Below are 23,565 nucleotides of genomic sequence, written 5' to 3' on the forward strand. Positions count from 1 at the left end.
GGTTGTGGGCTTATGAGAAAGCTGTTAGCTTGTACCAGGCTAAATTCAATGTTCAGGCTTTTCAGTTATACCCCTGTATTTACAGCCAACTCCAACCCCTCACACTCATTTTTTGTTGTTGTTGTTTTTTTGGTTTTCCTTATTAATTTCTATGTCTATTTGCATTGCTGTATTCCATAAATCAGAGCAGTTCTAAATGAGGGAAGCTTATTGTACTCCAGTTGTCCTGTTGCTGATTTGGATTTGTTTCTTCCCCAGACTAACAGCTTTTGGTACACTTTGCCTCATTTTAATTGTTCGGGTAGTGAATAACATGTCAAGATGGCACCTTCCAACCCGACTTATTCTCTTATTTTATAATTCTCTTGTGTTGCAAGAGAAAAGCCATTCTAACAAGAGATTCCAGGTGCTTCATTTAAATTCAGAGGTCATTAAGACACCTCGAGGAATATAAGGCCTGAATTCAGAGATCTGCCAAAGCTACTTTGGGCCATGTTGGTGATGCAAAGTGAGGTTAAAGGAGGCAGAAAGGACCGGCAGGGAATTCTGTTGAAATGTAAGAGGTGGTGGGAATCTTACCACCCCAGACTCCAGCAGAGGTCTGCTCTGATTTAACTCCATCCAAAAAGAACTCAGAGGGCATGGAGAAAAATCATAGATTCACAGAAACACAGGGTTGGGAGGGACTTCAGGTGGTCATCTAGGAAGTCCAGCCCCCTGCTCAAAGCAGGGCCATCCCCAACTATATTGTCCCAGCCAAGGCTTTGTCTAGCTGGGTCTTGACAACCTCCAAGGACAGAGATTCCACAGCCTCTTTGGTAACCTGTTCTAGTGCTTTACTACCCTCCTGGTGAGAGAGATATCTGACCTAAACAAAAGGACCAAAGCACTCTAAATACAAGAATGCAAGCAGTAAGTTGCCACCACAACACTTTAAAAATAGATTAGAAATTTGCCTGTTTGCCATATAAAGGCCCTGAGAAGTAAGCACTTCCAAAGCTGGGGTAAGGCCAGCTCTATTTTGGAAGGTTAAAATTAGCAGTAATTAAACCAATTCTTAATTAACCACATATCCTTCTTACTTAGTTTTCCAGGTATAACTGAACAATTAGAAGCTCAGCAAGTAATCACTATCCATTCCAGATACTGCTCTCATCAATTTTTGTTTTTTAAGCTATAGACTGTTTATGTGCTGAAAGAAATTCAGTGACTGCACTGAGGAACAGAATTGTGCAGGAAAAAAACTCACCGGATTATAAGTAGTAAACAATACAAAGAAACCTAAAACCTCTAACAACACTTAGGGAATGAAGATGGGGTAAGTTTCACCTATAAGATTTAATGCCCCTCTTAACAAGATCAGTGTGTCTAGAGCTCAGTTCTCAAGCAGAATATTTTAAAGGATGTTATACATGTGTATATCAGAAACTGAAGCTTTCTGATATCTCCCAGCAGCAAAGATGATCTTTTTCCACTCCACTGTGCATCACAACAAGTCTTTATACACAGCTTTCTAGGAAATCTAATTAAGTCCACAATAAAGGAAACGGCTCTACTCACTGCATGGAAATAAGGGAATAAGGAAAATGCAAATGCCAAAATCCAAATTTAGAGCACAGATATGAGACATGCAGCCTATGGGAGGTGCTTAAATCACTGCATGACCAAATCTAAATTTTCCTCTGAAACAAATAAAGGAGAGAAAAGAAATAAACAGCTTATCTATACTAGAAAATTGCACAAGTGCAAAGACTGAGACAATAGTTGGTTACACTGCACAAAAACACTTGCATCAATTTCCGTGAATTTGATCATTTACTGATTTAAGCTGAATTAACTTGAAGAGCATCAGCATTAAGCATGTGTTCCACTGGAACCAAACTGATTTTAACACAAGATTTAGTTGCACTGGTGCACCTTCTCCTCTGTAGACCATCACCAGGTCTCTAACAATCTTGCTGGCAGAAATCACCCACTTCATGCTTGGTCAAAGTTAATACAGGGCTCTCTTATTGTATTGGCAGACACCCTGCAACAAGAGCTCCAAGAAGTGTGAAATTTCCCTCATCCCCAATACTTTCCCTGGGGAATTAACCATAAGGTCTGATTATGACAGTTTAAATATCAACAGTAGCTGTTCCACTGCCGGGATTAGTGGTGGTATAAGGAGTGGGGTGAAAATGGGGTCCGTAAGAAAACTCAAATGTTGCTGGGAAGGAAGTACATAAGGGATGAAGGAAGAAACAGACAGAGAAGAGGGGAAATCGTTCTTAAGGGCTGCTGATATTTCTGCTGAGTGATATGGCATGCCACAGTAAAGAACTGAACAAAGAATAAATAATGAAAAGTTCAGTTACTACAACAGCCACATTCAATCTCTGATTCTTAACCTTTGTGTAAACATCCCTTTGACATCAGTGGGAGATCTAGTTTCTGTTTCAAGGGGAATTGGTGGTCCTAAAAAAAATTATCTCAGCTGGAGGACTTAAGTGTTGAATGAAGCTTTTTCTGCAGATGGTTTAAAACCCATGCTTGTCCCACTTAATGCATGTGAAAGGAAAGCAAAACAAGATGTATTTTGTTAAGGGCAGTGTCTTTCATGACACCATTTCCTGCTTTTTAACGTCACAGTCCTATAACAAAGGGCAAGATGTCTATTCTTAAGATGAGAGCTAATGAACTGCTACTACCTATTTCCACTTGCTCTGTGTCCTGGCACTACAGAGACCATTTTCTTTTAAACCTCCTGTCCTGTCCTGTCCCTCAAGCCCCCCTTCCAACCCCTTAAATTCTGAAGATATGTTTTACCTTTGTTAGGGTGTAACAGTCGCAAGAGATCAGCAGGCTTGTGTGTGGCACCTTTCTTATAGGCCACACAACAAGTTGGCCATGAAAAGAAAAGCATTATTGAAAAAGTCAGACTGCTGACTGGCATTCTAAATAGAGCAAGTACTGGCAGCACAGAAGCCCTTTCTTCAACTCCTTAAGCATTTAATTGCAGTATCATCATTAAATAGAGTGCAACTTCACACCTAGTCAACATGTAAACAATGTCCAGGGCTTGATGTATGCCACTTGGTTGTACTAAGGGAATTAGTATCTTCTTGGAGGCTCCTGGTTTAGAGTTCAGGGATGAATTTAAGTTTTGTTGACTACTTGTATGAAGGGTCTCTGTCCTCAAACATCCATCCACCCATCATGTCTTGACACATCAATCCATGCTTACAGTGCTCAGCCTGGAATTCCAGATACTTATGAAAAGAGGAAAATTAAAGCCAACAACTGTGATTAGATAGTGTAATAATATGCATTTTAGATATCCGTTAGAGAGATCTAATAACTAGGAAAAAGAGACAAGTAAGCCTTTTGGATGGTGTCTTACTGATGGTATTACCGTAATCTTTACTGCTAGGATTTTCCCCTCAAGTCTTTTTTCTTTATATAAATCTCTATTTCCTGAACACAGTTAGAGGACTACAAGCAAATGCCTTCATAAGGCCTATTCCATTTGTGAAACAGTTAAAGCTTTTGCTGTCATCTGCAGAACCAGGGATGAAACTCTGGCCCCATAAAGACCATGGCAGTTTTATCATTGACTTCAGGTGTGAAATCTTGGTCCCACTGCAGTGCACTAAGTCAAGGTAAATAATGATTTCAAATGGGGGCAGACACTGGTGAAACATTGTTGGTGGTAGTTAGCCATGTTGGTCTGAAGTCAGGCAAAAGGCTGGGTAGATTTGCACCTGGATGGACTAAATCACTGTCAGCCACAATTACTTGCTAATTCAAACAAGAAGCTAAGAGTCCTAGAGCATAAGAAGTGGTAAGAGCAGAATCCTCAATGAAGCCTACTCGGGGAAAATCACCATGGAGATTTCATTCACCTTTTCATTGCTTAGAGATATGGAAATACATAGACAGATTTTATACAGTATGAGGATTAATGCAGCTGCTTTAGTTGCACTGAGACACTCTAACAATATGAATGTGAACAGGAAGTTTATGTATCTTACAACCAATTCCAATCACCTATCACTGCTTAAATGCTACCTGGTCTTACTATATAAACATGTATGTTTAATGTAGCAAAAACATATTGTATTCAAGAGACGAAGCTTGCTAGTTTCTCCTTACCCCTGTCATCTGTGACTGCTTACAAATAGGCTGTATTAGCCAAGGTGCAGCACTGCAATAACATGGCTAGACTGCTTCTGGTTTTAGAGCTTGTGTGCACAGTTATTTGAGAACTGCAGGGTGCAAACTGGCACAATGTAGACTGCTATATGGGCTAGTGTGTTCACAACTAGCTCAGAATATATCTCTGCAACATTGCTTAGTACTGTATAGACCTAGCTTGAAGGGTCTTATTATTTAAATAGACAGTCAATGTGTAAACTTAAATGAAAAACTAGACAGCCACATTAACTTTTTGCTGCCAACCACCTTAGCTGAAATAGCTCAGTAATGTGCATGTCCTGCAATCCAACCCACCCCCTTTCTTTTAAAGTATCAGTTATCCTGACATTCTCTAGATTCTCAGATAAGTTTATCTCATGTCAGTATTTTTTGGCACGTTGAAAATGTGAGGACAGCATAAAATACATTTAATGGTTATATCAGGGGTTACTGTACTGATTTCTAGTTTTGTACTTAAAAATCTCAATGTTACTTTCAACTATAACAAAAGCTCCTGCAGAATTAAAGGTGAAATTTTGTCATGCAGTACCTGTGGCCTTGTTTATGATAAAATTACTGGTACAGAGTATACCACACAAGTTGGCTTGCATTCAGTGTCTTCTGAGGTGACATTCTTAATGAGGCATTAAAGAATGCCATAAATCTAGTGACAATCCAGGAGAATGAAAACTCAATGAGATCACAATGGCAAGGTGGAGGGAAATTAGCTGAGCAGTGTATAGAGCCAAATTGCCTACTGTTTTTATGCAATATGTTTTTAATTTTCGTAAAGGCTTAGGGATAGATTTTGTCTTGCTTCTCCCAGGCAGCTGAGGGGTAGGTGCTGACTACAGTCAAAGGTATGCAACTGCAACTCATACAGACATACCTGAGCTTCATTCTACCTGAGGTACTAATAAGTGCAAGCATGGGGTTCAGCACGCACTGCAACCTTCTGTCCCAAGAAGCCTGGGTATATGCTTGGTTAGACGTGTAGACAGTGCACAGCTCTGTACTGCTGTAGCAGTACTGTGACTAGTACCTGACCTGGTTAATTTAAACCTAGCTCAAGCACACCTGCATGAGTTGTAGACACACCTTGCACTACAGTGTAGATGAACCCCTATAGGACTAAAATGGGTGACAGTTTGTCTTCTCTTAGGAAACTTAATGATTTCTAATTTTTAACCCTCTTGCACCGGGACAGAACCAAAACCTTGCAAAGCTTTTCCATAAAAAAAAAAAAGAGACAGTTATTCCAAACCTAGAACAGCCAGTGGCCTGGTGGGACACCCAGGTTTAAGTCCCTGCTCTGGCATTCTCTCACATCCCAGGCAAAACCCCTCATCACCAGGCCTTTGGCTATCCTGGGGTGGGTCGCCATTCCAGCCAGCAGCTGAGAAGCCTTTGCTAATGAAAGGTCCATCCCTCTGAAGCTACAGGTTGCTTATCTTCCATTAGCAAGGTGTTCACATACTCTCAAAGAGAAGCTGATGTGAGGACTGAGAAGATACTTTGAAATAAGGACGAAGTTTGTTGTGGAGATAAACTCACTTTGAGAGGAGAAAACACAGAAGTAAGGCAATTAAGCTGCTATATCCCCCACCTTCCTAATCTAAAATGTTCTTAGCTGTATATGGAGGTGAGGGTTTTCAGTCTAAAATGTGTCAGCAAAATGGCTACAGGGAGTTTGTCTCATTTAGCAACCAATAAGCAAAACCCCATGTGATTTTTAGTTTTGCAAATTCCAGTGCTCAGAGATCCAGCTATTAGAGCAGGCAGCTGTGTGGACTCTGAGTAAGGAAGAGGTAGTGTGTCTATTTCCATTGACACCAGAGCTCCTGGCAATATTAGGCTTGAGGGCTTGAGATAGGCAGATGGTCAGAAAGAAGCTGACAACAGTTGTTCTCAGGAATTAAAGCAAGCAAGACTTTTACTTCCCCACCATGTTTCCCAGTGCAGTTTCTGACCCTGGGAGACAGAGGCTTCAGAAAATATATTGATGCAATGAATTGGAAAAATATTTTTAGCAGCAAAGTCATTTCAGCTGGGCTCTCTGTGAAGCTAGCCAAGCACAGCTGCCATATTGCTTGTGGACTGAATTATAATCTTAGTGGACTAGCTCCCATTAATTTAAAAGTGGAACACAAACTCTTCTGATATACAAACATTTCCTCCTTCAGTCTGTTAATACCAAACTAAATCAGCATTATCTCTATGGGACAGACATTTAAAAAGTCTGAGCCTGAATTGATTCAATCTTTGCAGGTTAGTCTAACCTGGCTAGTCTAAACTGGTTTGTAACCACACAGACATCCCAGAAATGCAAACAAAGGCCTGCAGTGGCTCAGGCTAGAAGTTGGAGGGTGCTACAGCAGCCCTCCCTTCCCTTGCACATTGCTAAGCTTAGGGGGGGCCATGGCCAGGCCCTGCAGGACGCTATGATTAGGGAGGGGTTTCCCCCACTCCTGACCAGCCCAGCAGGTGGTTGCTAACACAGTGTTTATCACCCCTAACTCAGTGTTTATCTGCTCATTAAAAAAAAAATAGCTTCTCTCCATTAGTTCAAGCTCTTCTTAAACAGTTTTTCCAAGGAAGAACATTACGAGCTACCTGTTGATTTTGCCTTTGTCCTGTCTCCCACAGCACACAGGTAGCCAGCATGTGGTCTGCTAGCTAATGCTGAGAGGTGTCTGTGCAGAGGTGACCCAGGAATCCCTGCTTAGCAAGCAGTGGGGAGGGGGAAAGGGGAGCGGGGAGCAGGGGAGCAGGGAGAAGCCAGGCAGATGCCTGCAGTCTCTGCTGAGCTCCAGCCAGGGAGCAGAAGGGAGGGGCCAGTTCTACTGTGGAGCACAGAGCCCCACCCAGCCCAGAGAGCATCTCAGGATGCTGGGGGAGTCTGGTTTATCTTAAACTAGCAAGGGGTCTGGGACAGACATTACATAAACCGGTTTCACCCAAATCAGTTAAGTCTGATACTACATTCAGCCAGGTTTATTTCAAACCAGTTTCAGCCATTTTTAAAGTGGTTTACATGCACTGAACTTATGTTCTGTTACAGGTTTAAACCAGTTTCTGGTCACTCAAACTAGCTTATGTGTGATGTCTGTCCCTAGCCTAAAAGGGCTGTTCTTTTGTGCTTTTATCCAAGGATCTCAGACATTTTACAGACATTACTTAAGCCTTAAACATTCTTGCAAAGTAGGGAGTTCTTATCTCCATTCAGATATGGATAAACTAAACTGAAATCAGGTTAAGTGAATTTTCCAAGGTTACACAGCAAGTCAATGGCATAGCTTGACAAAAAACCCAGGAGTCCTGGCCCTAGCCTTTTAGTCATTAACCACCCTCCTCCCCCCTCAGTCTCTCCCCACCTACCCCCCTCCCTGTTTTGCTGTGAGTGCAGGACACAGAGCAACAATTTTAAATTACAGCAAAGCATATTAGACTAGAATTCAAGAAAAAACTTCCTTACTCTTCTTGGGACAGAAGGTTGCAGTGTGTGCTGAGCCCTGTGCTTGTGCTTATTAGTACCGCAGGTAGAACAAAGCTGGTTCAGGTATGTCTGCATGAGTTGCTGACTTTAATTGTAGTCAGCACCTACATCTCAGCTGCCTGGGAGAAGTGAGAAAAACTCAATCTATGTCAGAGGCTTGACTAAAATTAAAAACATATTGCATAAAAACAGAGAAGGCAATTTGGCCCTATACAGTAAGGCAGCAGAATGGATTGCTCAGGGAAGTTATAGAATTTCCTTTACTAGAGTTTTGCAAGAAGAGGCTGGATAAGCATTTAATGGGGATGGTTTGGGAAAGCATTCCTGCATTTATGTAGGGGATTGGACCAGATGACCCTTGAAATCCCTTCTAATTCCTTCTGATTCTTTCTTGTTAACTTTGAGGTTGAGAGCTGTTTTGCTAGGTGTTTGGAGCATCAGGAGCTCTTTAATTCTGTTCAGTAGCGTCAGCTACCTTGCCCTAAATCTGCATGAATTACATACTACACTACTGCTAGAATTTTCAGGATGACTGGCCTCTGAACCCCAATGTTTGATGATATTACCTCTCTCTCTCACCACACACACACACACACACACACGATGAGATTATATAATATCATCAAACATTGGGGTTCAGAGGCCAGTCATCCTGAAAATTCTAGCAGTAGTGTAGTATGTAATTCATGCAGATTTAGGGCAAGGTATATGTACTGGAGTGGGACACCAATAACATTTGCTATAGGCAGGCGCTGTGTAAGTAAACTCTGCTAGATTCCCACGCAGCCATGAAATACTCCTTAATCTGAACCTTGTGATACCTCTTCTATTCTTGCAGACCCCTCCTTTCCCTTTTGTTTATGCATTTGAATCCTGACTGATAGCACATGCAGTAAGTCGTAGACATTTTCCTTACAGAAAATGCAAGTTACTCTGAGTTCTGTGATGGAAATGCACAAACAACTCCACATACAGTTTTACATAAACCTGAATCTGTTTTGAAAATAAGGGCCAACTCCTGCTTTCGCTTACACCAGTGTGACGTTCTAGAACATAAATTCTCAACCAGGGCCTTGAGATCCTTTTAAGGATGTCATGGGGTGCATGTGTAAGCAGGATTTACAGAGATTTCAAACAGAAATCCTACTATTAAAGACATGATGGCCTGTTGTGATCTTTTTGAGTTTGTTGTAACTGAAGAATTGTTCTATTATTTTATCTGTAGTCAAAACACTAATGAAAACTAGGAGTTGGCATTTTCCAGGGGGTGCCTTGGATCTCTTGAAGGATGCCTCAAGCCTAAAAGGATTGAGAATCGCTCGTCTAGAAACTTTTATAAAGTCAGTGACATTATCAGGATTTGTATCAATGTAAGGCTGAGACTAGCCTTCAACCCTAAGTGCACATGCACTGCATGTGTTCTTTGCATGAGGGGCTATCATTTACAATTTGTAAAAATCCCCTGGGCTTTGCAGGCCTCATAGTTGGCCAACACCTCTAGGTCTTCAAGCACTCCTGTATATAGTTAAATTCACTTTTTCTTTTTCCCTGCAACCCTTCCCCTCAACCCATACACACGCCTTTTTGGAAGATGTGTTCAATCTAACCTGAGAATTCGTTATTACACTGAAACTTTTACTGAGATACAGTTCACAGCTGTTGTCCTGATGGTTCTCAAATGTGAAATTAACCATTCAAAAATTAAGAGGCAGCTGAACTACAAAGTTGCTCTATGCTACTGACGAAGCTCATCAGCACCTATACACACAGTTGTGACTACCTCCAGTCCTCCATACATATATATATACATGCTGAATATAGTTTTAGTGTTCATTCTGCTTTGCCTAGATGAATCGCATTTGCTTTTAATCAAGAAATAAGGCATCGAATTCAAGATTCCCATCTTGATGCATACAGAAAAACGTGCAGCACCTTAATTTAATTGGCTTAAATTACAATCTGATCAAAAAGCAGTATGTAGAGTACACAGCTCAACCTTGAGCCCCATTTCAGACTGAAAATCACACCAGCTGCCAGCTAGAGCTAATATCTGAGGCAAAGTAATAATACCTGTGGATATAACACTGTTGGATGGCTTGAAATAATTCATTACTCTCCTTCCAGGTACTTACCTTCCAGGTAGCTTGGAATAGGTAGTATCTTCCACAATGCAGTTGTGACAAACCACCACATTAAGTTAAAGTGGTCTTTGAAACCGCATAGGTTGTTAGTGATCTTGGAAGTTCCATTCTTAACAACAAGGAATGAAAACACTTCTCCAGGAGCCATCACAGTAAGGGTAGAGGTGCAGGAAGCAAGTTTTGGAAAAACATTAAGTTGTGTTACAATTCCATAATGGGTTTAAGGAGGGAAATAAAGTCCATGTGCAGGAAGTGGTATGTAGGATTCATTTCTCCCTTCCTCTGATTTCCCTTACTTTGAAAGGAACTGGTGGGGAGGGGCAGACGAGAAGCTTTTATTCTTTGGGATATCACATTGAGAAGTTAAAGCTGGGAAATGCTGTTCTGTTTGTCACTAGGAAGGCAGGGTATTTTACACCTAACCAAAGTGTGCACATGCATGTGCACATGCACATAACACAAGCTTTTGTGAGCTGAAGCTTACTTCATCAGATGCTATGAAAGGACCTAATGTCACTGTGAGAGCCTGTTTGCTGAAGGGGCTTGACTGGCCAAAACCTAGTACAAGTGGGAGTAGGAAACTATAAATGGTCTTTGCCACACAGCTGTTAGTGCTAGTGAGACTGTTTAGTCCCACTCTCAAGCCCCTCTCATGTAATGAGAAGATTTGATACATTCTCTCCCTTGGAGAAAATATTTTTTTAAATAGCTAGTTTGCTCATATATTTAATACTAAGAACTGGAAAGAATATTTTTGAAAGAAAAATGTATGTTCCAAAGAAGATGCACTAGCCTTAGGGGATTCTTGAAAGTACACGTCTTGTGGATAGGACATAGTGAGTTGTGTGCATCACTGTATTTTTAACCACATTTCATATCATTTTAGTTGCATCTAGTTGCACACCACAAATAGCAGAGAGAATGGGCTGTCTTTAGGGTTTATAAAGAACTAAATGATCAGAGAAGAGAATATTACCTGCTCTCACCTTTGGAGTGTTGGAGTGGGAAGTGGTTCTTGTATGCCTTTTGCTTTGCTCCTGCTGAAAGGGGAAATTGAGTTATCTGCTCTGCATGGAGCAGTTGCTCATCTAGCCTCTCCTCCTCTGATAATTTTGTGGGCTTATTGGGTGTACAGGGTACAATATACTCTTAAAAGCATTACTGTTACTTTTTGTTGCCTCTTGTTCAATGACATATTAATGAAAATTGATGTTAAAAATGACTTTGAACAACCTGGATCATATGTTCCGGATATTAATCTGCGCATCAAACTCCTTAAGACATATACTGGCTTTGAAGTGTCTTGGAGTGTATTAAAAAATGTACAGCAGGCCCTTCAATTATTTATCAGAAGTTTATTTTAAAAGGGGGAAGAACCAACAAAAATGCAGATTTCAGAGTGAAGTCAGTAAAACCAAACAAGATTTGGAGATAATATAAGGATATTATAAATCAGTGGGGCCCAACCTTTTCGGTAGGGGTGCCAAAATTAGCCCTGCACCCTCCCTGAGTGACACTCCAATCTCTTTCTCCTGCCTGATTTGCTGCGCTGCTACTCTGTGCTCCCTGCCTGATCTGATGCTGTGCTTTCTGCTTACTGTCCTGTCTGACACCATGTTGCTTATCCCTCCCCCACCTGCCAAGTGTCACACATAAGCGGTGCCTGTGCCACCCATGCCACAAGTTGGCCACCAGTGATATGAACACAAGACCCACTAAAAATCACTCTTCTCTTTTTAAGATTGAAGACAGAAGAAATACTGTGTCTGCAGCAGAGATGCTAGCTGAGAAGAAGAAAAAAAGAACATTCAGAGAGAAACAACATTTCTTCTTCAGCCTTTTCATGATTATTATTTTGCCATCAGCACCTAGTAAGTTTGGAAAAATCTTCTCATGAGGAAACTACTTTGTTTCCTGAAGAATGGGCATGGTGTTTTGCAATTACAGACTCTGAGCAAACAAGGAAAATAATGTTCTCTTCCTTCCTAAAACTTCATTTCCCCCCCCCCCAAAACAAAACAAAACAAAAACAAAAACCAACCAAACAAAAACACTCTCCAAGACTAGTTGAGATCTGGGACCTGTAAGTTTGGATCAGACAAACCAAAGGGTGTTCCCTCTTGAGTTTAATCTACAGTATGGAACCATTTCTAAAAACACAAGGCTAAAAGTAATTTCAGTTATCACAGGTTAAACTCTGTGTCAGAAAGCATAACCCAAACAACATAGTTCTCCCAGCGTGTTGCAAAAAGGTTTTCTAGGCAAGGAGTTGCTTTCTTGTCTCAGTTGCATGCTAACTCACTTCAGTGGACTCACTTGACATACAACAGCGAGCCTGAGCCCAGAGTCAGACCCCAAGTTCCATGAGTGGATCCAGGATTTACTGAAGAAGGGTGCAGCACATTTCCCCCTCAGGGCATGGAGGCAAGGTGTGGCTGGAGCACTCAGGCCAGGAGGAGGCACCAGGGAGCTGGTGTGTAGCAAAACCCCAAATTTTTCTTTTAAAATGCATTCCCTCCCCTTCCCCTACCATTTCTGACTTTTTCTCTCCCTCTTTATTCCCCATAGATAAGTATAAGTAAGCTAAAATGTAGGATAAGCGTTAATATTTTATTTTAAGTAGTAAGTTTTATTTTTCTCTCCCCTCTTTGCAAATAAGTGCCCTGTTGTTTTATTTTGTTATAAATAGCCACTGCTTTATAAGTGGTAATTATTATGTTTGTGTTGGTTTTTTTTTTTTTTTTTTTTACTGCTTTTATATTGTGTGATTACTGTTTTAGGGCTATATATGTAAGTTAGCATAAGTCATGTCAAGTTTCCATCCTGTAAAGTCAAGCCTCCATCTTATCCCCATACCTGGTTGTGTAACCTATGACTCATACTAGCCCTCCTATGTAACTTGGTTCCTGAATGAATGGGGATGAATGAGGGTGCTTGAGAGACAATGGCAGTAGGTCTAAAAATAGCTCCCTCTGAATGATCAAATCATCAACACCAATACCTGGACCAAGGACCTAGCCCTTGGAACCATCCTCAGCATTCTAGAAACAAAAGATGAGGCAACCCATCATTGTGCCGAGGCTGCACATGCTTAGTAAGAACACCTGGAGCCCTCTGGAACAGGACTGACCTTGCCTGGACAGGTCCTCCCATAGGAGATCAGAGGTAGTCTGCCCTATAAAAAGGGGTAGTGAAGACTGACTCCTTGGGACGCCCTCTCCATCTGGACCAGCACTATGCCACACCACCTATCTACCCAGAGGCCCTGCCGGCGACCCCGCTCTGGACAACACCTGCTAGACAAGGACCCCTTTCCAGACTGGATAGGTAACTATCACCCCCACCCCCTCTTCAACCAAGGACTTGGACTCTGTTTCTCTGCCCTACTTGGACTCCAACCCTTCCACTTTGTTTCTTTCTCCTGCTGCCATTGTGAGTGCGTGTGTGTGTGCGTGTGTGTGTGAACCAATAACTTCATGGGGCTGTGTAGTGTGTTGTCTGTTTAATAAACCTGTTATTTTGAAACCCTAAGTTGGGTTTTTGTCTGTTTCCTGTTTCCTCCTTGCTACCACTTATCTGCCCTCCCCCAGTCTCCAAGTTGCCAGCCTCAGTTCCCAGCTCCAAGCTCCCAGGTTTCTGCCTCTCTCTCTCTTTCCTGGCTGTCTCCTCCTTGCCACCACTTATCTGCCCCCCTCCGCCCCACACACATCTTAGCTGTCTGCCTCAGTTTCCAGTCCCAATCTATCTTAAGTAATCCCAAGCCTCAGTTCCTCAGCCAGCTTCTCTCTAATCCACTGGTTTTAATCCCAGTTCTGGCAACTTTCACTCCCTACACTTTCTCTCTCTCTCTCTCACCTTAACCTTCTCCCAGGTACCCCAAGCACACGCATACATACCGTACCATCCAAGTTAGGAACTTACCTATGTGTAGGTTGGTTGTATGTGTGTGAACTGGTGAGTGTGTGTGTATATATATATATGTCACTGTGTGCATGATATACAAATTAGTGATCTGTGTATGTGTACTGGGTGTGCGGGTATGGACAATTGATTTTTGTCTAACTTTTGGTGTGTATAGTGCATGTGCTTGAATTGGTGATAGGTATGCATGTGCCTAGGCTAGTTTGGATGCATGGGTGCCTGAGTTGGTAGTGTGTGTGTATATGCATCTGCTTGATTTGTATGTTTGTATATGTGCAATTGTCACACCCTCCTGTCTAACAGCACAATATTGAGATCCTGAGAGTTGGCCTGACCCCACAGGATAACAGGTGCACCAAGGTGTGAGGGGGAGCCCCAGAGCTTACCCTGCTCCAGCCATGAGCTGCAGAGCACAGCTGTAATGGCTGCCATACTCAGCCAAGGACAGGACAGCACCATGCAGGTTGCTCCTTCCAGCGCCTGCTCCCTGCCTCCCCTCCACCCTGTGATTCCTCCTGGCTGGCAGCAGGCACTGGAAGGAAGAACCTATTGTTGTAATTATTTTGCACTTGCTGAGTGCTATGGGTGGCCATGTTCGCATGTGTTTAGTGTTTGTGTGGCAGGTGCTGGGTGGATGGGAGACTCTGGGGCTGCAGCGTGGAAGCACCATGCGGCTGGGATTTTCCGCACAGGGTTTCTCAAGGGGAAGTCCAGGGCTTGTCAATAATGTGACGGTCACCGCCCTGGACCAATGAGAAAGCGCCGCATGTAATTAGACCGCCCCGCATCACAGAGAGTATAAAAATCATTGCGCTGTGAACTTTGGGGTCTTTGCGCGCCCGATGGAACGGAACGTACCCCACGACGACTGACACGGAGCGACCTTCGGCCTGATCAGCCGGAGGGAAGGACGCCAGACCCGCCTGATCCCGGGGGTGACCCCTCCCCGGTTCCACACGAGTGTGAGTGAGTGCTCCCTGGTGCACCCAGTATAGTGTTTGTTTAGTAATAAAATCAAGCCTGACCCTGTAAATCTAGTGTGATCTGCATAAGCCCGGCCACTATAAAAGATCCTGTCCACACCTATGTGCTGCCATTGCTTTCCCCAACTGAGCCTTGCTCTTCACACACAGTTGTTCCTTGCAGCCTGCAGCTGGAGTGGGTGAAGAGAGGCTCTGCGACTTCCCCCATACCTGTGTCAGCCAGTTGCAGTGGTGGTGGTGGTGCAGAGCTAGTTCCTTCTTCCAGCACCTGCTCCCAGAGAGCTGGGGACATGGTAGGTGGATGGGTGGGGGAGCAGCAGGGAGCTGATAAATAAAGAGGAAACTTGCCTACTGCTGCCATTTTCCCCTGCGGAGCCTGGCATCCCTTGCAGCTGAAGCCTGTGGATGGAGTGGGACTGGAGCAGCTCTGGAGCTTCCCCTATCCCTGGATCAATTGGAGACAGGGGCAGCAGAAGGAAGGTGCAGCCGTGACTGAACCACAGCAACACCCCCAGGACCCACCTCTGCAAAGTTCCCACCTCTGAGTTACCAAATCTCCAGATGTTATTGCATATCTGAAGTAACAGTATTTGGAATTCATCCACATTATGCCTGCTTCTGGATTCACAGTATTTTGTGCGGGGGGATTTGGTATTTTGCTCTTTCTTTTTATTTGTGTTTGTTTATTATAACATAAAAATAAGGCTCTGGTTGCGGAGAAGAGCTTGTACATGTGAAGGTACAGAAATAACCAGAAGGCAATAAAAATTATACCAAATCTTTTATTATCTATTAAAACTCTCAGTTGGCAATTCCACTACCTAATCTAGGAAATAGCTTTCTAATATTGTATTAAAAATCAATTTAGCAGAATGCTTGCACACTCTGCATTGAATAATAGCACTTAATCACAGTCATAAGTCCCAGCGTGAACTGAAGGCAAGATTAAAAACATCTATTCCCAAACCCCTGGTGTGTCCCCTTGATGTCCTATTTGTTTGATATTTAGCTTTTCAGAGTGGTTCTTTGTTCCTCCTACCGCTCCTGTGGTCAATTATCTCATGTTGGCTACAACTATATTCAGCATTAGAAGCCCCCAGGTTTCTAAGCTTAAAGGAGTTATTTCAATCTCAGCTAAAGCTACATATATAACAGGAATTACTAATTGGGCCAGTTCTCAAAGCCCTATTAACTAGTACCCTAATCTAGAGTGTTTTAAAAGGAAGGTGTATGAAGACTAATGCCTGGTTTCTGTAAGTGATGCACATTCCCATTGGATTGTCGTACATGTGTAGGATCAGCCACATACAGCCCCTAAAAAACCTGTGGAAAAGATTCCCATGTAGGCCCCGTTCAGACAAGTGTGGATATGAGGTATACTGTGCCAGACACTGCACATGCAGGCAGTCCTCATGCAGCTACCCTGAAGCATGGGAGGGTTTTTTGACCCTGTGAGATCCTAGGGTCAAAAAAATCTGTACCTTAAAAACGTGGGGCAGCGCACCAGGCAGCAGTGCGCACTGCTCTAAATTGGCTTGCCAGAGCCATGTTCTCATTGTCAGCCAGGATCCCAGCTGCAGGAACACCATGGCTACAGCTCCCCAAGGTCCCCAGGATCCCAGGTAAGGCTGCTGGGGCCAGCACAGTTGCTGACTCCAGCCTCCCCTGCCCCACCCAGGGTAACCTACTGTGTGCCACAGGGCACATGGCATGGGCATCCCCTAGGGACAAGTAGCAGTGGCACAAGGTGTGCCACTGGTTCTTGTCCTCAGGGAAACAAACATCTGCACTCATGTGGATTTGGCCGCAAAGGACAATTTTGTTTTTAAGAGGATCAGAGTTCCCAAGCTTTGGCAGCTTAAGTACTCTAGAGAGACAGAGAGGGATTAGTTTTTATACGATTCATCTCTTTTTTTATGGATCTCTATCCTTAAGAATAGAAGAATGACTCTTTAAGACCAGGAGACATTATCAAGGAGTGGTATTTGCATGGGACTGCAGTACAGAGGTAGTTGGAAGCTCCACTACATGGGAATAATACATCCCTGTACAGTGCTCTAATGTTGCCATTCAGTGAAGCACAGTGGTAGTCTCTGCTGAATTCTGAATCCCAGCCAGATTTATCTGTTAAACTAGGACAATCTTTTGCCTATCCCTTAGCCTATGTTACCTTTCTCCCCATTCCTACTCTGAATGTGCATCTCCAGGAGCAGCTTCTCTAAGGACTTGGTCCCAAGCAGGCAGCTCTCCCAGCTACCACTCTGATTTAGTAGGGTGGGGAAACAACTTTGCTTTCCTTGTGACATGTTTTATGAAGTGTCAGTAAATGTACTGGTATCCTTGGTGGACAGAGCTGTCAGAGCCTCACAGCTACTTGAAGATGGCTGCTGACAGCTTAGATCGGGCAGCTTAGGCTGAAGTAAATGCTATACCACCATCAGGACAAAGTTAAATACATATATTTTTCCTCCGAAGACAACTCTCTTAGCCTTTTGTTAATCTCCTCTGGAAGTATGTATCCTAGGTGTACTCTCACCAATGTCCTCTATAAACTATCACAGTGCCCATTTCTGGGGCTGTGACCTGATAACTTAGTATTTGCCACCCAATATTGTATTGTGTTATCTTTTGTCTCCTTGTTGCAAATTTATATTTAATTTGCTCTCCACTATCATCCCAAACACTTTTCCAATGGAATTGTTTCCTAAGTCTCCCACTCATAATGCATAACTATATTTTTATTTGTCCTCAGTTGTTTTTGCCTGCATTTTCTAAGTTAAAATCCTATTTCCTAAAGGTATTTCTGGTCTCTCTAGGTCACATGTATTATGTCCATGTAGACATAGGTATGTGTTATGCTTTGCAATTTAATACTTTAATACCCACCAGACAACAAGGCTAACCTATTTAAAATTTCTTTGCCTCCATCTTTCTGAGCAGGGACTGGGTCACCCTCCTGACCGGGACCCCATAGGACCCAGGGGAGGTACACCCAGGCCTAGGGTCAGTGAGGACCTAGTCCGGGAACTTCTGGAGGGACTGGATGTATTTATATCAGCTGGTCCTGACGATCTCCACCCCAGAGTGCTGAGGGAATTAGCAGAGGTCATTGAGGGACCCCTGGCTTGTCTTTACGAGTATTGGCTGGAAAAGGGCCAATATGGTTCCCATTTCCAAAAAAAGTGAGGAAGTAGGACCTGGGAAACTATAGGCCAGTCAGTCTTACCTTGGTCCTGGGTAAGCTTTTTGAGAGAATTATCCTGACGCATGTCTGCAAGGGGCCAGCAAGGGAGGTTATGCTTGGGGCAACCAACACGGGTTCATTAGAGGCAGGTCCTGTCAGACCACGGTCCTGTCTTCTATGACCAGGTCACCAAATCCTTGGACACAGGTGTAGCAGTGGACGTAGTCTTTCTGGACTTTAGGAAGGCCTTCGATACTGTCTCTCACCCCATTCTCATTAAAAAACTAGGGAACTGGCATCGATGCCTACACAGTCAAATGGGTCACTAACTGGCTGGAGGGCCGCACCGAGAGAGTGGTGGTGGATGAGTCTTATTCGACCTGGAGGGATGTGGGCAGTGGGGTCCCCCAGGGCTTGATCCTTGGGCCCGCACTGTTCAACATCCTCATGAGTGACTTGGATGAGGGGGTAAAAAGCACCCTGTTCAAATTTGCAGATGACACTAAGAGGTGGGGGGAAGCGAGCATGCTAGAAGGGAGGAATAGGCTGCAATCGGACCTAGACAGGTTACAAGGGTGGGCGGATGAGAACAGGATGGGTTTCAACACTGACAAGTGTAAGGTACTGCACCTGGGGAGGAAGAACCAGCACCATACTTACAGGCTGGGGAACTCCCTTCTCATCAGTGCAAAGGCAGAAAAGGATCTTGGAGTCACTATTGATGCCAAGGTGAACATGGGCCGGCAGTGTGGGCATGCAGTCAGGAAGGCCAACCGCACCTTGTCATGTATGCACAGATGCATCTTGAGCAGGTCCAGGGAGGTGATCCTCCCCCTCTATGCGGCACTGGTCAGGCCACAGCTGGAGTACTGCGTCCAGTTCTGGGCGCTGCGCTTCAGGAGGGATGTGGACAACATGGAGAGGGTCCAGAGGAGGACACTCATGATCAGGGGCAGCAGGGCAGGCCCTACGAGGAGAGGCTATGGGACCTGAACCTGTTCAGCCTCCACAAGAGAAGGCTGAGGGGGGATCTAGTGGCCTGTTACAAACTAGTCAGAGGGGACCAGCAGGCACTGGGGAAGTCCCTGTTCCCCCGAGCACTGCCAGGAGTGACCAGGAATTACTCTCTGCCAGCTTGTGACAGTTGATTCAGACCAGACATCAGGAGGCGCTACTTCATGGTCAGGGTGGCTAGGGTCTGGCACCAACTTCCAAGAGAAGCGGTGCTGGCTCCTACCCTGGGGGTCTTTAAGAAGAGGCTAGATGAACTCCTTGCTGGGGTCATTTGACCCCAGTACTCTTCCCTGCCATGGCAGGGGGTCGGACTTGATGATCTGCTCAAGTCCCTTCTGACCCTAGAAACTGTGAAACTTTATGGGCATGTCCACACATAATGCTATGTCACTGTAGCAACACGCTACAGCGATGTAGTCAGTGGGCAAAAACTGTAACGCTGCAGCTACGTCGCCATAGCAACGCACTCCCTTGGTACATTGTGTCTCTATGGCGATGTAGCGGCTAAAAATAACCCTGCACTGCACGGATGGCACAGTATGGGCTGTTATTGGGCCATCATTTAGTACTTCCTTTTGAAGAGGGGCACACATAGACTGGCCCTGTGTGATGTAATTTTTCATTCTCTAGTGCCAAAAGTCTGGGGTTCAAATCACACCCATTAAACTTTACAGACCTTTGCAAGACTTAATAAAAGATATCCTCATATACTGGGGCTGGAAATCACCTGAAGACATGATATGACAGTTTCCATCAAGCAACATAACCTCTTCTTTGATGAAAATCAAATCAGGGATCTAAACACCTCTCTTGGTCAGTCTCAAATCAGTATAGATTTTTCCTTGTATGGCCATGAGGAAATAACCTCTTTTGCTTAGATGTGAGCAAGCTGCAACTAATGCAGCTCCATCCAGATGTGTAGTTATAACCCTCACATCAGGTATTTTGTTTCATTCCTTGACAGCAGTGGTCCTCCCCCCAGTTAGCAGTTAGGTTGTGTGAAACATGCAGCCTAAACTTCTAATACTTCCTTTCAGAATAAATCTTTATCTAGATTCATTTCAATGAGGCTTATTTTCCAGGCTCAGAAATGTGAAAAAAAAAAGTTAAGGAATGATAAATGATGCAATGTCTCCTCTAAACATGATCTGTGTTTTGGTACTCAGATGCAGTAATGAGCATATTAGAACTAATTCTGCATTACCTAGCTAGATATTCTATGCAATACTTTAACATTGCATGATAAAGTGGTGTATATGTGGCTTTAAGAAAAGCACTGTGTTAGAGGTAGTTCAAGATGTTCACATGTTTCATGAAATGCAAAGTAAATGCTGTATCTATATAAAAGAAAGCTTGACTTGTGGGTGGTATATGCATATATAGCATGCATCCATACCATGCTTCTTTGGTATACATATTCAATATATACCTTGATTTCTTTTTTCTTTTACTATTTTAAAATACTTTTCAAGTCTAAGGTATAAAGCCCAGCACATGGTTGGGTTGGATTCTCTGGTCCCAACCCTTCGGGAGTGCTGAGTGAATTTGTGCCTCTCTAGCATAAGGCTGGCTTAAAGTTGGCTTACATGGCCATGGGAGGAGCCTCTGACTGGAGAGAAATCCTCCAGTACCATGGAGTTGATATAGTAGCTCCTATGCAATGCATCTTTCTGACTGAACTAGGGTTGCGGTGTTTCTAGAGGAAAATAGGAATGGCTGGGTCTCTGTAAATCTTCAGCTGCTGTAGGAGTCCCTTGAGGTCATCAGCAAATGGCATAAACTACAGCAGCCCTCTCAGTGCTTTGAGTTATCTCAGGAGAGTGACCTATGTTCAAAGGAGAGGACGCACAGCTTAGAAACATCTGTTTCCACTCTGCATTGCACTGATTGCTCCTGGATAGTAGTCAGGGGGATCTGTGGCTCTCATAATTACATGCGCCTATGCTGGGTGCACAAGTGATCAGAGGGTTTCTTGCCCTCACCACTTGTGGCCATACGTGAGAAATCCCTTGATGAACTTCTCAATAATATTAATAATTCAAGGTTTTAGCCTTAAAAAAGCCTACTACCAGCATAATTCTGAAATATATATGCTGGAGTTTACCATGGGATATCAGGGAAAATTGCTAGACTATAATGAGGCAAAATGCCTTCAATGGAGTTACACCACAATTGAATTTATTCTATTACACCTATTTCTGAGCAAACCTTCCTTTTCTCCAGAAAATGCAGTCAGTAGTCCCAAGGTAGCTGTGTAGTTGTTGAATCAAAGAATTCAGAAATAAATCCATATTATTATCTTAGTATTTCTTTCTTACCTTGTTTGTAGATGAAATTCATGCAGACTTCAAGTAGACTCTTAATCTGGCACAGTCATCCCTTTAATGCATTGCCACACAAAACTCTTGCCAACTCTCACAATTTTATCATGAGACTTTTTCATAAAGTCCTAGCTCCTGGAGTTGTGAGAGTATAAGAGAGATAAGCTTCCCCCCCGCAGTAGATTTCTAACCCTCATAATTGCAGAGAAAGACTTGAAAATGCACATCCTAGTAGTTTAAAACAATCAGTTACAAATACACATTTATTTTTAAAAATTGCATGATTTCTGAGACCTTGACCTCAGGGTTTTGAGCTGTTGGGGCTGGCCTTTCTGCTACAGTGAATTTAAAAATAGTGCCCTTCCCAGCTCCTGAGAAGAGTGATCAAACTGTAGAACATACTGTAAGAGAGAGATCAAATCTAAAAGGAAATAGAAAAAGGGATTTAAAAGTCTTCCGAGGCACATTTTCAACAGATAGCAGTAATGTGGAGTGCAGAGCTGAGCCTCGCAGCCAAATTGAGACCAGGGCTATTTTAGCCTTCTACACATCTAGCCATGGATTGGGAGTTCTGCTGCAGAAGCACGTGAGCTGTTACCTGGAAGCAGTGTTAAACAAGTGCAGAGCAGCAGCACAGTGAAACTAGGTAAAACTTGGAAACAGTTTCCTAGAGAGCTAAACAAAGTACCCAAGCTATGTCAGGTACCCAGAGAGCAGAGGGGGCTGTGCCTCCTGGCTCTAAGGGCCCCAGAAGCCTTACCTCAGACTGACGTTCCCCTAGTTTTGGTGTCTGGAGTTTCTCACCCTCATCACTTGTCCTTCATTGTCGCCATGCCCAGAGGCTCTGAGCCATAGTCATGCTGGTTGCGGGAGGACATGGACCTTCCCCAGGAGCACTGCAGGTTGGAGCTCCTCTTGCGGAAGGACAAGGTGAACTTGTAGAAGTTGCGGTGCCGGTTGCGGAGGTATTCCCTGTAGTTCTTGGTGAGCAGGGTGTACAGGAAGGGATTGATGCAGCTGTTGCTGTAAGTCAGGCAGGTCACTAGGTAGTTAATGCACTTTTGGGTTTGCAAAGTCAGCTGCAGGGAGCTGTTGTAGAGCCGCACCAGCTGCCAGATCCAGAAAGGCAGGAAGCAAGCCCAGAAGACCAGCACGATGGTGAAGATCATGATGAGCACTTTCTGGCGGGGGGACCGCTTGTTCTCCTTCTTGTGGGGCGGGTTCCTCTGGGACTCCAGGTAGGTCCTGGCCAGGCGGGTGTACAGGTAGCCAATGATTATCCCTGGGGCCATGATGCTGGTGCTGAACAGCACGGTCAGGTAGGTCCTGTAGGCGTCCACGCTCCAGGTCGGGGCGCACATCCTCTTCACCCTGCCCCCCGCCTTGCCCCCCTCGCTCAGGGTGACCATCAGCATCATGGGCAGGGTGAGGAGCAGCGAGACGGACCACACGGCCCCCGCCGTGGCCTTCCTGTATCCCTGCGAGCGCTTGAGGGTGTCCAGGGGCCGCGTGACGGCCAGGTAGCGCTCGGCGCACATGAGGGTGAGGGTGAAGATGCTGGCGTGCATGGTGAGCAGGTCCAGGCTGAGCAGGAGGCGGCAGCCCAGGTCGCCGAAGTACCAGTCCTGGGCCAGGTAGGTGCACACCACGAAGGGGATGGTGGAGAGGTAGAGCAGGTCGGCCAGCGCCAGGCTGACGATGGAGCTGTACATGGGCGCGGCGCAGCGCGCGGAGTGGCACATCACCGCCAGCGTGTACACGTTGCCCGCCACCCCGGCCACGTACATGCAGGACAGCAGGGTACCGAAGGCCGCCGTGAGGAGCAGGTGGCCGCCCCCGCCCTCCGGCCCGCCCGACGCGTTGCCCCCCCCCAGCCCGGCGGCGGCCAGGGACACGTTGGGCTCCATGGGCTCAGGCGCCGCCGCCGCCGCCGCCGGGCATCCCCGCGGGGCCGCTGGAGCCTGCCCGGGAACCGGCGGCGCTGGGACGCGGGTGCCCCCGCCCCGCCCGCCCGACGGGCTCGCTCCGCCGGCGGCACCCCGCCCCGCCCCGGCACCTCACGCCGGCCTCCGCGGGGCCGGCAGCGTCCTGCCCGCTCGGCTCCCGCCCGGCTCTGAGGCGCCGCGGCTGCCCCGCTGCCTCCTGCCGGCGAGCGCGCAGCTGGAGCCGAGCGCCGCCGCTTTCCGACGCGCCCCGGGCTCCGCAGCGGGGGGGGAAGCCGCGAGCCTAGTAAGGGGCGCCTCGGGGCTGCGGGGGGTGTCTCATGTCTGTGGAGAGGCGCCTCGCGTCTGGGGGGGGGAGGGGCTCCCTCTGCAGGCGCCTCGAGCCT

General features: G+C 45.1%; 1 protein-coding gene across 1 annotated transcript in view; it reads right to left on the minus strand.

The window, feature by feature from the left end:
- The window catches only part of LOC149858869 (urotensin-2 receptor-like), a 41,223-nt gene extending 18,080 nt beyond the window's left edge, over positions 1–23,143 (minus strand). Inside the window, exon 1 of the mRNA XM_090060960.1 lies at positions 21,997–23,143. Within this exon, the coding sequence (XP_089917086.1) occupies positions 22,046–23,143 (1,098 nt within the window). The 3' untranslated portion in view covers positions 21,997–22,045. The remainder of the gene's footprint in view (positions 1–21,996) is intronic.
- Between the last annotated feature and the right edge of the window lie 422 nt (positions 23,144–23,565).

The sequence above is a fragment of the Crocodylus siamensis genome, chromosome 8, assembly GCF_052110815.1.
Source record: "Crocodylus siamensis isolate JL-2025a chromosome 8, ASM5211081v1, whole genome shotgun sequence".
Lineage (NCBI taxonomy): Eukaryota > Metazoa > Chordata > Crocodylia > Crocodylidae > Crocodylus > Crocodylus siamensis.